General features: G+C 40.3%; 1 protein-coding gene across 1 annotated transcript; it reads left to right on the plus strand.

Annotated features, from left to right (window-relative positions):
• The first annotated feature begins 224 nt into the window (after window positions 1-224).
• LOC149823009 (F-box/LRR-repeat protein At3g48880-like) lies at window positions 225-15,256 on the plus strand. Its single transcript, XM_089980486.1, has 3 exons — window positions 225-279; window positions 1,007-1,417; window positions 14,695-15,256. Exons 2-3 carry the CDS (start codon window positions 1,044-1,046, stop codon window positions 15,149-15,151), a joined length of 831 nt encoding a protein of 276 aa, XP_089836612.1. The 5' UTR covers window positions 225-279; window positions 1,007-1,043; the 3' UTR covers window positions 15,152-15,256.
• Window positions 15,257-17,056: the final 1,800 nt, after the last annotated feature.

The raw sequence follows: 17,056 nt of genomic DNA on the forward strand, positions 1-17,056 counted from the left end.
CGAAAGATGATCTTCGTAGCCCCCGAAATTTCCGAGAAGCAACTTTCGGCGTTTTCTTTCCCCCTTCGACGCGGAAGAGTCAAACAGAAAACCACCAACCCCCCCCCCCCCTCTCTCTCTCTCTCTCTCTCTCTCTCTCTCTCTATATATATATATATATATATATATATATATATATATATATATATATATATATATATAACCCTACAATCGTTGTTTAGATTTTTGGAAAGAATTTGGTGCGGAGTAGGCTCAAATCTACAGAGAGAAGAAATTGAGGTGTGTCTCTGGATTTTCTTGCTCCGTTTATCCATTCAATTTTCGTGTTTTTTTTCTTTTGGGTACTTCAAGCTTCCATTTGGGATAATACCTTCTGATATTTCATGGTGCATACAAATGATTGTTGAAATGCCACAATAAAATTCTAATTGCAACAAACCCTTTTTTTAGATGAAATATACTGTATGAAGTATGATGGTGCTTCTCTATATGGTGAAAATGGAGACACCTAGTATATGACTCTCTCTCTCTCTCTCTCTCTCTTCCACAGCTCCCCCCCACCCCAAAATAAATTACCATCATATGAGTTGTTGCAATTGGAATTGTTTTGATGAAAAGTTTTGTGACACCTGCATGACAAGGTTGTGATCATGGTTGCCGGAAAAGCAACCTGATTCTTTGTAGTTCTGAAGGAATTAGACAGGCAGTAGCTACAGTTGGCAAACTAGTGAGTAGTGACTTGTACATCTTACCAGAATAGATGGACTATGTTGATTTGATAGTTTGCCTGGCATGTGGATAAACACTCTGATACTTGTCTCCTCCAAGATACTTTTTTCAGTTTGTTCTATGAACATTCCTTGCCATGAATATAACTAGCAGGATTTTTCTTACTCGCATCTTGGGTAGCAACAGCAATATATCCGATTACAATGTTCTTGCTCATGACCATTTTGATAATTTCTGATCGTTATGGACCCAACTTTTACTTTGTATTGCAAAGTAGGGGAGACAACATCCTCACATAGTCTTCAAACAAGGAAATGGAAGAGTTTGTGATTCATGAAGCTCAGCTACCTTATGACATTGTGGAAACCAAGAAAACAGTTCACTGGGAGAATTTGAGTAGAGATGTTCTTGTAAAGGTCTTCCAAAAGTCGACAATCCGTGATCTTGTCAGTGGGGTGCCATTTGTTTGCCAGTCATGGAATGAAGCTTCTAAGGACCAACTCTGTTGGAGACATGTGAACTTGAGTTGTTGGAGGGCCATACGTAAATCTGTTCTCAATGATTCAGAGGCAAACCCAAATTTTTCTGAAGTCCTTCAGTGTGTTTTAAAGCATAACTGCAAATCCATGTTTTCAATCATGCTTCCAAATGAAACAAAAGATGAGGATTTGCTTTATATTGCTGAAAGGTATGCCTTTTGCCTCTTTCTTTATACTTCGTTACATTTCCTCTTTCCTCATCCAACCAAATGTCATGCATGGTTGTCTATAGAAAGCACCATTTATGTGGCAGTGGATGTAGCTGCCATCCATCTCATTAATAAACTTCAATCAAGTACAGGGGTGGCTATACCGGTCACATAATACTCCATATTCACTTCCTTGCTCTGTGAGAAACATGTGGTTAGCAATGTTACATATCACTGCTATTGTCAGAGTATAGGAAGTCCATTACCATGCTCAAGCAGTGGGAGACAACATGCAGGGGTTGGTTGCAATGGTGCTTTGTTGTATTTTTCTTTTCCCTTTCTTGCTTTTCACTGGAAGCAGACTATAGCTCTTAGAGATTTTGCTTATACTCTCAAAATGTGTGTGTATGTGTGTGTGTGTGTGTAGGTTCATGGAACATTTGAAGCTGGGCCCTATGATTGCAGTATTCCAAGAAACCATCATCAACTCCTGCTAGTCATTTCTGAATGGAAATTGTTTTCTTTTGAAAGAGTGCTTTAGCTAGAAATGTCTGAAGACAAAAATGAATATGTGATACATGATTGACATCACTTTTCAGTCATATCTGCTAGAATGCAAACTGATAAAAGGCCTTAATTATTTTCTTTTGAAAAGCCACAGTTTTTGGCAATTTCTCTTGGGATAGGGATGTCCCTCCATTTTGGTTTTAAATAATATGCAGCAAAATTTTGGGACTCCATTTTTTTTTTTTGAAATCGAATCAGCTGGGGGGTAAGGCCCCCTTCCTTTTATTGTCCAATCAGCTGGGGTGTAAGGCCCCCTTCCTTTTATTGTCCAAAAATACTATATACAATATGTACATCATTGGGAAACAGAATCAGTTTCCAAAGTAATTTCCTCCAATCCTCTCTATGGACTTCCTCCTTATTTCCGCCCACACTACACTTCTAGTGATCTTAAAACTCCTCCCATTCCACAGCAGTTTATCTCTATCTTGGCTGAGTTGTGGTATGCTGCTTCTCACTATTGTCGGCAGCTCTTCCAATAACCGAGTTTGATGACTGAATAGGTCAACACATTGCCTTACAGTGAAACCTATTTGCCTCTGAATGGTCCCACAGATTTCCCCTGGTATCAACTGAACTAATATAGTTGAAGCCCGGGGCTCTGTCCAGAATTGCGCGGTGGTGCCATCATTCACTGCTTAACTAACTCTGTCTGATATTACTTCCCAACCCCATGCTATGCTCTTCCATCCCCATGACCCCCAAAGAGGACGTTTTAATGTCCAAAGACTTTTGATCTGTCACAGGTGTGGAGAATATTACTGGAGTCAACAGGAGCCGATACACACACACAGAGAGAGAGAGAGAGAACGTAAAACTTGTATATTGATTAGGGCTAATCTCTATGTTAAATAGAGAGAGGCCATTATAAAGAAATTATATACAAGTCCCTTATTAAACACGAAATAACAAATAGCCTACTTTTAAGAAAACTTAAACTTAAAACCTCTTTAATCTCAACACTCCCCCTCAAGCTGGAGCATAGATATCAATCATGCTCAGCTTGTCACAACATTTTGAGAAATTTGGTCTAGCAAGCGGCTTTGTAAACATATCTGCAACTTGGTCCTCCGATTTAGATATTTGGTAGTGATATGACCAGCTTGAACAATATCTCTTATATAGTGGCAATCAACCTCAATATGCTTTGTCCTCTCATGAAAAACAGGATTGTTCGCTATATATGTGGCAGCCTTGTTATCACACATCATGGTCATAGGAGAGGAAACCTTCACCTGAAGATCATTTAGAACCGTACGAACCCACATTAATTCAGCAGTTGTTTGGGCCATAGCCCTATATTCTGATTCGACACTCGACCTAGCAACCACATTTTGCTTCTTACTTCTCCATGAAATTAGGTTATCTCCCAAAAAGACACAGAATCCTGTGGTAGATTTTCTATCTACTACAGATCCTGCATAGTCAGCATCAGAGTAAGCCACTATCTCCAGAGTTCCACCTTTCTTGAATAATAACCCTTTTCCAGGAGAAGATTTTAAATACCTGAGAATCATTATAGCTGCATTCCAGTGTACCTCAGTTGGTTTGTCCATAAATTGGCTAACTTTGCTTACTGCTAAAGCAATATCAGGCCTAGTCACAGTTATATATAGTAACTTACCTACTAGTGAGTGATAGCTTTTGCTATCAACCGGTTTCGACCCTTCTTCAAACAACTGAACTTTTTGGTCCATAGGAATATTTGCTGGTTTAGCTCCCAACATTCTAGTTTCCTTTAATAAGTCAAGAACATACTTTCGTTGAGACAAAACCATCCCTTCACGGTTCCTAGCAACTTCTATACCCAAAAAATATCTAAGTGAACTAAGGTCTTTTGTAACAAAGTGTTTTTGAAGATGAGCCTTTGTAGCTTCAATATCTTTCATATCATCTCCTGTAAGAATGATGTCATCCACATATACCACCATAACAACTATGCCTGAGTTAGTTTTCTTAATAAATAATGTATGATCTGCCGCTGACCTATTAAAGCCAAAACTTGACATCACCTCAAACAACTTTTGAAACCATGCACGCGAACTTTGTTTCAAGCCATATATCGCCTTTTTCAATCTACACACCTTCTGACACTCCCCCTCAACCTCGAATCAAGGAGGTTGTTGCATGTAAACTGTCTCAGATAGATCCCCATATAGAAATGCATTTTTCACGTCTAATTGACACAAACTTCAACCATGATGAACAACTACTGAGAGAACAAGACGAATGGTGCCCATCCGTGCAACAGGAGAAAAAGTTTCAAAAAAAATCAATATCATAAGTCTGAGTATACCCTTTCGCTACTAATCTGGCTTTGTACCTTTCAATAGAACCATCCGATTTGTACTTTATGTTATATACCCATTTGCATCCAACAATGTCAGCATCCACTGGGGAATCAACTAGATCCCATGTATGCTGAGATAATAAAGCATCTATTTCTTCTTGCATAGCCAGCTTCCACCGGTTATCTAGCTCTGCCTGTTGATAGTTCAGAGGAATAGTTTCAGCAGATAAGGTAAAATAAAAGTTTTTATCTGATTTCCAATTCTAACATCAGAGACAAAATGAGATATGGGATATAAGGTACATTGTCGTGTCCTCTTTATAGAGCGATAGGCCTGTTATCATCATCATGAAGATCACTGTTGTCAGTAGTACTTACCTCAGGAGAAGAAGTGGATGAAGGCCCTTGCGGAAGTGGAGCTCTACGCACATATACCAATGGAGAATTATGAAATCGTGAAGAGGATGTAGTTTGGTTCGGTAATGAGGGCACAAATTCCAAAGGAAAAGGAGGTATAGGTAATGGAAAAGACTCAGCTGGATCAACCTGCAGCGGGGAACCGGTACTAGAGTAATATGGAATGGATTCCAAGAAAGATACATCCGCACTGACATACTTTCGGCGAGAAATAGGATCATAACATCGATATCCCTTTTGATTTTTTGGATAACCTATAAATATGCATTTTGTAGCTTGAGCAGCTAATTTATCACGGTCAGGGCCAAGTTTGTGTACAAAACAAATACATCCAAATATTTTTTGTGAGAAAGAAAAGAGTGGGGCATTAGGTTTTAGGATATGTAATGGAATTTGATCACCCACAGAAGATGAAGGCATGCGGTTGATCAGATAACAAGCAGTGCTATCCAATATAACGCAGGAACATTGAATTGAATCATAAGGGTCCGGGCAACATCAAGCAGGTGCCGGTGTTTGCGCTCAACCACCCAATTTTGTTGAGATGAACATGTAGTTTGGGGTTGAATGCCATGATCTTGGTAAAATTGTAACAAAATTTTTGATTTAAACTCAAGAGCATTATCAGTGCGAACAATCTTGACAACAGATTCAAACTGAGTTTTTATTTCAAAAATTAAGGATTTGATAATACTTGGAACTTCAGATCGTTCTTTTATTAAAAAGACCCACGACAACTTAGAAAAATCATCAACAATAACAAGATAATATCGACACTGAGTCCTAGTAGGAATCTTACTAGGACCCCATACATCTGCATGAAGAAGTTCAAAAACTTTATAACTAGACTGACTCTGACTTGAAGGGAACGAACTTTGATGATGCTTGCCCAACTGACATGCTTCACACTGAAATGATGTAGTAGAAGGAATTTGAGGAAAGACATAACAAAGCTTTGACAACGAAGGATGACCAAGACGACGATGCCACTGAACAGGACTGGATGAGTGTTCCACTGCAGCATAAACATTACCCACTAGATGGTGTAGGTAGTAGACTCCATTTTCTTCATAGCCTCCACCAATCTTCTTCCCCGTCAGCAATTCCTAAAAATGACAACCCATCGGATCAAATATCACTCTACAATTTAGTTCTTTGGTAAGACAACTAACAGAGAGTAAACTTTGAGGAAAATTGGGAGCATGAAAAACATTTTTCAGTTGTAAGGAGGAGGATATAAAAATATTTCCCTGACCAACAACTGGTGAGGAACTCCCATCTGCTAATGAGACTCCCCGATGAACTGTAATATCCTTATGATCTGAAAAGAAATTAGAATTTTCACACAAATGTCTGGAGGCACCAGAGTCAATAATCCACTTACTATCATTTTTATGAAGATGATCCCCTGTTGAGTAGGCAACACCAGCTACAGGAGAAGAAGATGAAGGCCGATGGGTTATCAATTCATCATATTCTGCTCGACTAAGAGTAATACAGTCGTTGGCAGGAGTAGTTTCATTTGCATTTGCTACCTCTAGAGTTGTAACATTTGCTTTTGGAACAGTAGGCTTTGATGAAGAGAAGGCTGGCCATCCATGTTTGTCCCAGCAACGATCTTCTAAGTATCCTGATTTTCCACAGAAAGTACATTGAAGTCTACCTCTACCGCCCATACCTCTTCCATGTTCTCGTCCTCTAATATTTTGAGCATTTCCACGTCCATAACCTGATGAGACAGTTAGAGCAGATGTCTGAGATATAGGATGAGATTGTGGAAGAGAAAAAACAAGTCTGCTTAAGCGATTGTATGCATCAGCAAGCGTAGGTATATCAGATTCAGTCAACATTTGGACTTTAGCAACAGAGAATTCTGAAGATAATTCTGTGAGAAACCGAGCAACCATAGTTTGTTTTTGATGATCATTTTGTTTCGAACAACAAAGAGGCCTGTGAGCATTAAGTCTCTCAAATGCTGATTTGACGGAGGCATAGTACTGAGCCAAGGTTTGTTCTCCCTGCTGCAAATTATATATCTCTTGTTTAACTTGCAGGATACGACTCACATTAGTCTCTTGAGAGTACGTATCACGAATATTGTCCCACATCTGTTTAGTTGTATTATGGTAAATTAGACCATCTGCAATATGGGGTTCGACACTATTCATAATCCATGACATAACAATGTCATTATCTTCATCCCAAGTGATATATTTTCCCACTTTATCATCTGGTTCAGTCTCCAATAGTATGTGTTTTCTACGATGTTCAGATACTGACATCATGAAAGTTCTGGACCACCTGGCATAATTTGTTTCATTCAATTTCACAGACGAGCCATACGAGAACGGATTTGCAAATGCCTTATATTCCCCAATAGTCTCGTTCTTGGAATCGAGTTTCGAAGCTTCACCCATAATGAAAAACACTAGCCGATAATGCTGCAATAAATGACCATAAAAAACTTATCCCAGATCCACAAAAACAAACAAACGAAACACAACCAACGATCAGATCCCCTCTTTAGATAGCTCAGAGTTCAAACCAACACCCCGTAGAAACGATGAGGAGTCACGATAACAGATCTGAAAACAGATCTACCACACTAGGTTGTTCAATACACAACAGAAAAGATGATGAATCACGGCACCAGAAAAAAAAAATTGACCACACTAGGTTGTTCAACACACATCAGAAACAATGATGAGTTACGACAACAGATCTGAAAAAAAACAGAACCACTTCAAACATGCCATCTAGGTCCACGACCAAAACAACGACAAAGGATCATTATGCCTATGATTTGTTATAAGCACATCCCAGATAAGATCTTTTCACGAACAGAAATCACGGCAGCGACAAGTCAGTTAAAAAAAAAATCCCCTTATCACAGAATTCACAACAGCCCCAAGATAGCATAGATATCATCCAGATCTACGACTGAACAATATACTTTTCTTTCACTTCCACTTCAACCCATAATAAAAAAATGTTTTTTTTCTTGTACATCACCCATCGCTGCCGATGCTCGATCTGGTTGACAAAAATTTGTCGTGGCCTTTAGATCTGATTGCAGATCTGGGTCATGACATCTGTCAGACACCAAATCTGTTATCATATTTATGCAACAAAACAAAAAAAACTCGCACCTTTTATTTCTTTACTCGAGCTTTAGACAGAACACGTGACGCACACCTTTGCTGCAGAGAACCTGTGCTCACGTTCCCAAGACCAGCTGCTCTGATACCATGTAGAGAATATTACTGGAGTCAACAGGAGCCGATACACACACACAGAGAGAGAGAGAGAGAGGTCGGCTGAGAAAGAATGTAAAACTTGTATATTGATTAGGGCTAATCTCTATGTTAAATAGAGAGAGGCCATTATAAAGAAATTACATACAAGTCCCTTATTAAACACAAAATAACAAATACCTTACTTTTAAGAAAACTTAAACTTAAAACCTCTTTAATCTCAACAACAGGGACATGACTGTAGACCTCATGTACCCGTGTCAGACACGGCAGGACACAGGTACAGGTATTGGGTGTGGCACGGGTACGTGTTGGGTCCAGATTGGGTCGGGTTGGGTACAATCGAGACCCACCCTGAAACCCCCTTTTTTTTACGTTTGCAAAATCTCCTTCGCCTCTCGGGGTGTGGTCAACACATGACGGATGGACAACAAACTTTCGACGTTGCCGTCAAACTCTATAACTCCCCTCTCATCCTCAACCTCAACTAATGAATGGTCATCACTGTCACTCTTACTTGCGGACTCGACAATTCCTTCAACAAGATGGGTGTTCCTGCTCACGGTCGGACACTTGGACGCGATATGTCCTAACTCTTGACACCGAAAACAACGAAGGGTCGACTCAGTAGGTTTGTCTTTGGACCGGGTGTGGAAAGTTGGGCCTGACTGGTCGGGCTTGCTAAGGTCTGTTCTAGGTTTTGCATCACTAGGGGAGCTCGCTCCCCTGGTTGGGAAACTCGGCTTGGGTCGGCTGGTGGGCTCACTACGGGTCGTCCGATATTCCTGCCTCCGCTTCAGCTTGTCCTCGATGTTCATGGCATAACTGTTGGCTTGATCTAATGTCTCCACTGTGACACAACTAAAATCATCAGAGATAGCAGGGCGGAGACCCGAAATGTACCTCGTGACCTGCTGACGAGTTGTTTCCTCGATCTGCACACGCAGGGAAAGACGATGGAACTCTGCGGTGTACTCTGCTACAGTTCGGGAACCTTGGCGCAGGGTCAGGTATCTCCTTCGCCTTGTTCTCACCCTCGGCTGAGTGATAAGAAGAACAATGGAGCAGAGGAGGAGGGAGGAAAGAAGAAGAAGAGTGAGAGAGAGAGAGAGAGAGAGAGAGAGAGAGAGAGAGAGAGAGAGAGAGGCCCTACACATACCTCCTGCTCCTTCTTCATCTTCTTCTCTACCTCGTTCTCCTTCTTCAAAGAAGAAGAAGAGAGAGAGAGAGAGAGAGAGAGAGAGAGAGAGGCCCTATACATACCTCCTGCTCCTTCTTCATCTTCTTCTCTACCTCGTTCTCCTTCTTCCTGGATATATATCGAGAGAGAGGATGGGGGTTATGCAGAGCCCCTTTCCCCTTTATAACAAAAAAAAATCTCAATCCCCTTTTCTTTCTTTTTTATTTTCTTTTAAAAAATTTCACTTTGCCCCCTCTCATGTTCAAAGAATATCAGATTATCTTTCTTCATTAAAAACATTACTTATATAAATAAATAAACAACTTTATATATATATATATATATACATACATATAGCCGTGTCCCCCTACCCACATTTTTTTAATTCGCCGTGTCGTACCTGTATCCATGTGGCATAACTTTTGATAGTCAAATACTTACTCTTCATCATGGATATCCATCCTCTGCTGTCACTCAAATTTTGCAAGGCAAGAAACGCCATATAGGTCCTCTTGACCTTGACCAATCTTCTTATACCCACTCCTCACTCCGAGGCCTATACAAATCTGACTTCATCAAGTGAATGTGACTATTGGGGCTAGTACCATTCCATAGAAAATTACACATGATCTTGTCTAGCTTCACCCAATGGGGAGGCGAAATGAAATCATCCAATATGATTTCACCCCTGCCAAAACGTGTTTGATAAGGCATACCCTCCCTGCATATGAGAGGTGTCGTGCCTTCCATCCCTCAAGTTTGCCTCTGAACTTGTTATAGGTCCTCACAATACTCCACTTTCATGGGCCCATGAAATAAAGGCAGCCCCAGATATTTGTTAGGAAGCTGACCTACTTTCCATCCCAAAATATTTTTCAGATTGTCAATGCAACCACTTGATATGTTGAATGAAATAATGACCGATTTTATGGGGTTCACTTGCTATCTTGAGTGGCCTTCGAATTCTGAAAGTATCACCTTTATCTTTCCGACCGATCTGCTAGTGGCCCTGGACACAAGGATTGCATCATCAGCATACAATAGGGCTGGAACGGCACGATCAGATCTGGGAAAATAGGGAATTTCAATCTCACCTTTCATCACTGCATAAATCAATCTTCTTGACAAACACTCCATTACGATAAGAAATAAGTACGGATATATGGGATCTCCCTGTCTTAATCCCCTCTTGCTCTTAAAGTATCTACTAGGTGATCCTTTAACCAAAACTGCGTGACTCACAGTACTAACAGCAGTCATGACCTTCACCCAAGCTGGATGAAATCCCAGCCAAATCATCACATTCTCCAAAAAATCCCAGCTTACTTGGTTATACGCTTTAGCTAAATCAACCCTCAAGCACACCGCAGGGACATGATAATGCATCAGTAGATCCACAAATTCATGGGCCACCAAGATGCTGTCCCGAATGCATCTTCCATTAAAAACGCCCCCTGATTTGTAGAAATGATTCTAGAGAATATTCCTTTCATCCTAGTCACCAAAATTTTTGTACAAAAAATTCCCTAGTTGCAAGCACATGTCTGCCTTGTGGAATTGAAAGCCTGAAAATTCTATGATGTCTAGAAATTTTAATTCCTTTTCATGAGATGAATTGTGACTTCATGCACAAGATTCAAAAGAAAGAAATTGCAGAGGCTTTGAAGAAAATGAAATCAAGAAGGGCAGTTGGCCCAGATGATATACCTATCGAGGCTTGGAAATGCTTGGGTGAGAAAGGTTTAGAATGATTGACAAATCTTTTTAACAAGATTTGGCAGACAAATAAGATGCTTAATGAGTGGAGGAAGAGTACTTTGGTGCCTCTATATAAGAATACGGGTGATATACAAGATTGCGCAAACTATCGTGGTATAAAACTCATGAGTCATACTATGAAACTTTGGGAGAGGGTAATTGAGTATAGGTTGAGGAAGATTGTCATGATATCGGAGAATCAATTTGGTTTTATGCCTGGAAGATCAACTATGAAAGCTATACATCTTCTTAGACAACTTATTGAAAGATATAGAGAGAGGAACAAAGATTTGCATATGGTTTTTATTGATTTGGAGAAGGCATACGATAGAGTACCTAGGAATGTTCTCTGGTGGACAATGATGAAGAAAGGTGTTTTTCTCAAGTACATTAGTATAATTAAAGATATGTACGAAGGAGTAGTAATCAATGTCCGCACTTGTGGAGGGGTGACAACCAATTTTCCTATAACGGTTGGGTTACATCAAGGATCTGCATTAAGCCCTTTCTTATTTGCTATAGTGATGGATGAGCTTACGAGATCAATTCAAGAAAATGTGCCGTGGTGTATGTTATTTGCTGATGATATTGTTTTGATTGATGAGTCTAAAGTTGGGGTTAATGCTAAGTTAGAATTATGGAGACAGACATTGGAAGCAAGAGGTTTTAAGTTGAGTAAGAGTAAGACAAAATATATAGAATGCCAGTTTAGTAAGCAACGAAGTAGTGATGGGAGTGTAGTGAAGCTTGGTGAGCAAGAAATACCGGTGGATGATTGTTTCAAATATTTGGGATCTATCATTCAAAAGTATGGAGAAATTGATGGAGATGTAAATCATAAGATAAAGGTTGGGTGGATGAAATGGAAAAGTACAACTGGAGTGTTGTGCGATCGTAGAATGCCATTGCGGTTGAAGAGAAAGTTTTATAGGACGACAATTAGGCCCACTTTACTATATGGTATGAAATGTTGGGCTGCCAAGAGACATCATATTCAAAAAATGAGTGTAGCTGAGATGCGTATGCTTAGATGGATGTGTGAAAATAAATAAAAGATAAGATTCAAAACGAGGAGATACGTAAGAAGGTAGGCGTTGCATCCATTGAAAATAAGATGAGAGAGAATCGTTTACGGTGGTTTGGACATATTCGGCGAAGGCCTAATGATGCTCCAGTTAGAAGGATGGAGAAATGAAAAAATATATTAGTTAAAAGCAGAGTTACCAGTCGAGGAAGCGGGAGCGGGAAGCAATACGGGAAGCGGGAGCGGGAAGCGAGGCACTTTCAAAAATTTAGGAAGCGGGGAAGCGTGGGACCACTTAGAAGAAAATTCCGAACCGTCTCGGAAGCGACCTAGGAAGCGAACCGGAAGCGAGGGGAAGCGAAAAAAAAATGAAAAAAATGGGGGAAGCGCTTCCCATAAAAGGGAAGCGCGCTTCCCAAAAAAGGGGGACGCTTCCCCTCACGCTTCGGAAGCGCGACGTTTCGCGCTTCGGGGAAGCGCGCTTCCCCTTTTGCCTAGGCGCTTCCGGTAACTCTGGTTAAAAGAGGTCGAGGTAGGCCTAAGAAGACTTGGATGGAGATGATAGGAAAGGATATGAATGCTTTGAACCTCACCGAGGACATGGCATTGGATAAAAATGATTGGAGGAGAAGATTCATATGGAAGACCCAGAATGATTTTCTTTTTTGGTTCATATCGCCGGCCCCAATCGTTTTGGGATGAAGGCGTAGTTGTTGTTGTTTGTACAAAAAATTACACAGGGCAATAGGCCTGTACTTGGCAAGAGTGTTAGCCCTTTCCACTTTGGGGATTAAGACTATATGGGATGCATTAAGTTTGCGAACTATCTTCCCTTTCCGAAAATAATCTTTTACTGCCCTGGAAACATCTTCCCCCACAATATCCCAATATGACTGAAAAAAGCACCCCGGGAACCCATCCGGTCCCGGTGCTTTGTCCCCATTGGCACTGAATACAGCCTTTCTCACTTTGTCATCTGTTACTGGTTCCAATAACTTGATGTTTTCCTGATCCGACACCAGAAGACCCCCTGCCATTTCCTGAACTAACACCCCATCTGTATTTGAGTTTGATAGAAGCTCCTCAAAATGAGACACAAACTTTTTGAATGGCCGCATGGCCCTGAATTATATCCCCTTCTTGCTTCAACAGGTGGGTATTGTTCCTATGCCTTCTCACCTTAACCGCTGTATGATAAAATGCTGTATTATTATCGCCCTCAATTAGCCACACTCTCTATTTTCCCAAATACCCTCTTACTCCATATACACAGATTGTAAGACACCTCTTGTAGCTTAAACATGACCCGCAGCATTGGGCACCCACTGCATGGGATCTGCTAACTCTGACCAATAATTTTGCGGCACTCCTCATTAGTTGACCAAACTTTATAAAACCTATATGGTTTTGGACCATCAGAGGGCTCATCTACGTGTTGAAACAGAATGGGACTGTGATCTGAGGTCATATCCTTGGCAGGATTCAGAGGTTGTTGGACGTGCCCCATAACTGTAACCAGATCTCATTCACGAAACTCCAATCCAATTTATACAAAATCCTTTCTGCACCTCTTCTATTATTTGACCAGGTAAATCTCCTGGAATCGTCAGCCACCTCAATAAGTCTGGCCCCAGCTATGAAGACATTAAAGATCTCACACGATGAACGACTGGGGTATCACCCTGTTTTGTCAGCTGCAGTTCTCATAGCATTAAAATTCCCCTGTATTAAATTCGGAAACTCACATGAAACTAAAACGTTCTGCAAAACCCAAAAATCCTGCATTCTAATAAATGTGGGTTGACATATAACAACCCACTGCCATAAATATATTCTGGGAACTCAGTTCCATAAATGTTCCTGCAATCCAAGCCCTATGCATCTCATAGCCTTTCATAACCACTTTGCTAAGATCCCACACACATATTACTCTTCCAATCCCATCAGCATACCAATCATTTGCAATCAGTTCTGTTGGGAAATCTTGTTCTCAGATCTCCAATTCTTCTAGTGTTTAGCATGGAGTCCAACAAAACGACTATAGCTGGCCTATACTGTATGAGTACATCCTGCAGCTCTCTAACAGCCACCCCTTTACAAATCCCCTCAGGTTCCAACAAAGAACCTTCATTGAGGACTAGAACAGGGGTTATTAGCATCCTTTACAGCACCCAGATGCAAACATTCTGCACTACTATCTCCATCCCCATAGATATCCATGGTTGTTACTTCCTTCCTACTATCAGCATTCCTCAAATCATCAATACCTTCCCCCATCTCAGGGTCCGATGGTTTTGGAGGCACGGTACTGACTTTGCACAGTTGTGGTTTCTTATTCCTTCCCTTCCCATTCCTGCTCTGTTTAATAAGACGGGCTCTTGACTCCTTATCTGCAATAGAAATAACCCGTAAAGTTTGATGCATATTCATTGGCCTTTCCTTATTACTCCTAGGCTTGGCACCTCTTCCTCTCTCCAGTTAGTCCATCCAACGATGCTCTCATTTTGGTCTGTCATTGATTCACACACACTCCCCCCCCCCCTTTCCATGTTGACTGTCAACCCTTCCTCCTTCCGTCCCACAGCACCGACCTTGAAAGTGAACTCTAATCTACTTCCTTGATCTATCAGATCCACTTCCATGGACTCCAGTTTATTTCATGCTCATGAAAAGCTGAATTAGAATTTGTCACTTATTGTGAGTGAATTTGGTGTATGTTGTCAAACAGGAAAGGATTCATTGAAATATTGAACAATGTCGCTCTAACATCTCTAATGCTGTTGACAGGTGCCATGAGCTTAGGTCTTTCCATCTAAGCTCACAACTTGGATGCGAAGTAACAAGCCAGGGTCTTTGTGATGCTATCAGAAGGCTTAATTGGCTTCATGGCATTGTTGTTACACACGATCTCATATTGCCCGATGTTTTGCTGAACATCACTCAAAACTGCAAAGATTTTGTTTGTCTTGGGATTAAAGGGTCTATGACATCAAAGGAGGCACAAGATATTGTCAGCTATTTCCCAAATATAAAGAACATTGCCCTTTTTGACAGTTGCCGCCCCACATCAGTGGAAGTCTTTCACATCCTCCTGGATGGATGCAAAAGTTTGGAGACTCTATCTGTTTCAGCATATATAAGCAATGCTATTAAGAAGGAGATTAAACACAAGTCTTCTTGCATGAGAGACTTCATGGGCCTAAACAAGTCATTTCTCCCTAAAACAAACATTTCTGTAGTCTGAAATTTCAGACAGTAAGTTCATACTTTGTGGCAGTTTTATGTTGATCTTTTTGTGATTCTTGCTTGAACAATTGATATACTGCCAAGCGTTTTCTTTGATAGAAAATTTTTCTTGTGTGCGTCATTTTTCTCTGTTTTAGTGTATTGTGATTCTTTGTGCTATTTATATTGGTGGTAAGGTTCCAGCAAAATACAACTTATTGGCGATATAACATCTGTTGCATGTAAGGTAATTGAAACAGGGCCCTGTTCACGCTGTTAAGATGATGTTTACTCATCTTTTCTCTCCCAGATATTCCACGACCGATTTTACGTAAGTGCACCTCTGTTGGCGTGCAATCTCAGGGTTTTACTCTCCAAAGCAAGGGGCCAGTCCACATGGGTTTTGAACTCACCTAAAATGGTCTGACACTCTGTTGAGATTTCCTTATCCCCAAAAAAGATAATTGAAAAGATCTAAAGACAATGACTGGATTACATCTGGAAAGCAGACATTGCCTTCCCTGTCTTGCCACGTGAAGTAAATGTCCCTTGTTTGTTTGGGCATGCAATTTAGTGTGAGCTTTATCAAAACAGTAGGATCAAATACAGATTTGATTAATTATAATGTTTGATCTTCTTTTGTTTGAACAAAAGCTAAAATTTTATGCAGAATATAGTTGATAAGCACAGCTACATATTCTGGGCGATCATCATTCAACCCACACTCAACAAAATAATAAACGGCAGAATAAACCATTGCAGAAACAGAACATTATCAGAAACCAGAGTATGGATCCCACAAAATCCTGCCAACTCATCTGTCTTAATTACTAAACTGATTCACCCTCGACCACAGTGTACTGGATACTCTCCAATCTTCTTGTGACCAACCATGATAAGTCTTTACCAGGCCATTTGGATGCCAATCTCAAACCAAATTTCTGTTTGAGCTTTAGCTGAAAGTGTTCACTCATAAACTTCGAATTGGTGAGTGTTCCTCTCTAACCAAGTGGCCTGCCAAGCACAGATCAACCATGTACGCTATGCTAAGATTGAAAGAGTGAACAGTCACCCAACGTTCTTCAAACACGCCAAACACTAAAAACGATAAGGAAGAAATAAAACACAACTTTTAATGTGGTTTTGGCTACCGCCTATGTCGACAGTACTCTCAACGATTTCATGAGGGAAGTTCCCTTATATAATAGACTCTTTACAGGATCAAGGGAGATCTATCTTGAAGATTAGACCTCCAGATATCAAGCCACATTTTCAGCTGATAAACATTACAGGTAGAATTTGTTTTTCAGGTCTCTCTAACTTTCTCAACTGCCTTATCTTCTTTATCCCTATCCTTTCTAATGATGTATTTTTGCCTCATGGTTGATCCTATCTTTTTGCACTGCCTTGTATCATTAAGACTCTTTGATGTTGGTTCATTAGAACTCTTCAATAGATTTGGAACATATAGAACTAGACCTAGATCATCATATGGGGCCAGACCTGGATCATCTTTAAAAGCTAATCTCCTAGAGATTGAGCTTGTCTCTCAAATAACTGAATCTTGGACCACTTAATGGTTTTGTGAGAATATCTGCTAGTTGCTCTTGAAAAAGAACAAACTTGACTTCAATTTCTTGCTTTGTCATCTTTTCTCTGACAAAGTTAAAATTTACTTCTATGTGTTTGGTCCTAACATGAAAAACATGATTGGCAGATAGATAGGTTGCTTCAAGATTGTCGCACCATATGATTGGGGGTTCATATTCTCGAATACCAAGTTCACACATTAATTGTTATAACCAAAGAAGTTCTGAGACTCCTCCTGCTAATGCTTTATAAGCAATGGTTTGTCGCTTAGAGGACTTCCAAGATAATATATTTGAGCCAAGATAGGACAAATAATCATTAGTGGACCTTTGAT

Source organism: Nuphar pumila, chromosome 11 (genome assembly GCF_984573655.1).
Source record: "Nuphar pumila chromosome 11, dmNupPumi1.hap1.1, whole genome shotgun sequence".
In the NCBI taxonomy this organism is placed as follows: domain Eukaryota; kingdom Viridiplantae; phylum Streptophyta; class Magnoliopsida; order Nymphaeales; family Nymphaeaceae; genus Nuphar; species Nuphar pumila.

Bases quoted from the DNA above. Each gene is read 5' to 3' on its own strand.
- LOC149823009 (XM_089980486.1), top strand. From the start codon at position 1,044: ATGGAAGAGTTTGTGATTCATGAAGCTCAGCTACCTTATGACATTGTG. The intron at 1,418-14,694 runs GTATGCCTTTTG...TGCTGTTGACAG, and splicing joins TTGCTTTATATTGCTGAAAG to GTGCCATGAGCTTAGGTCTT.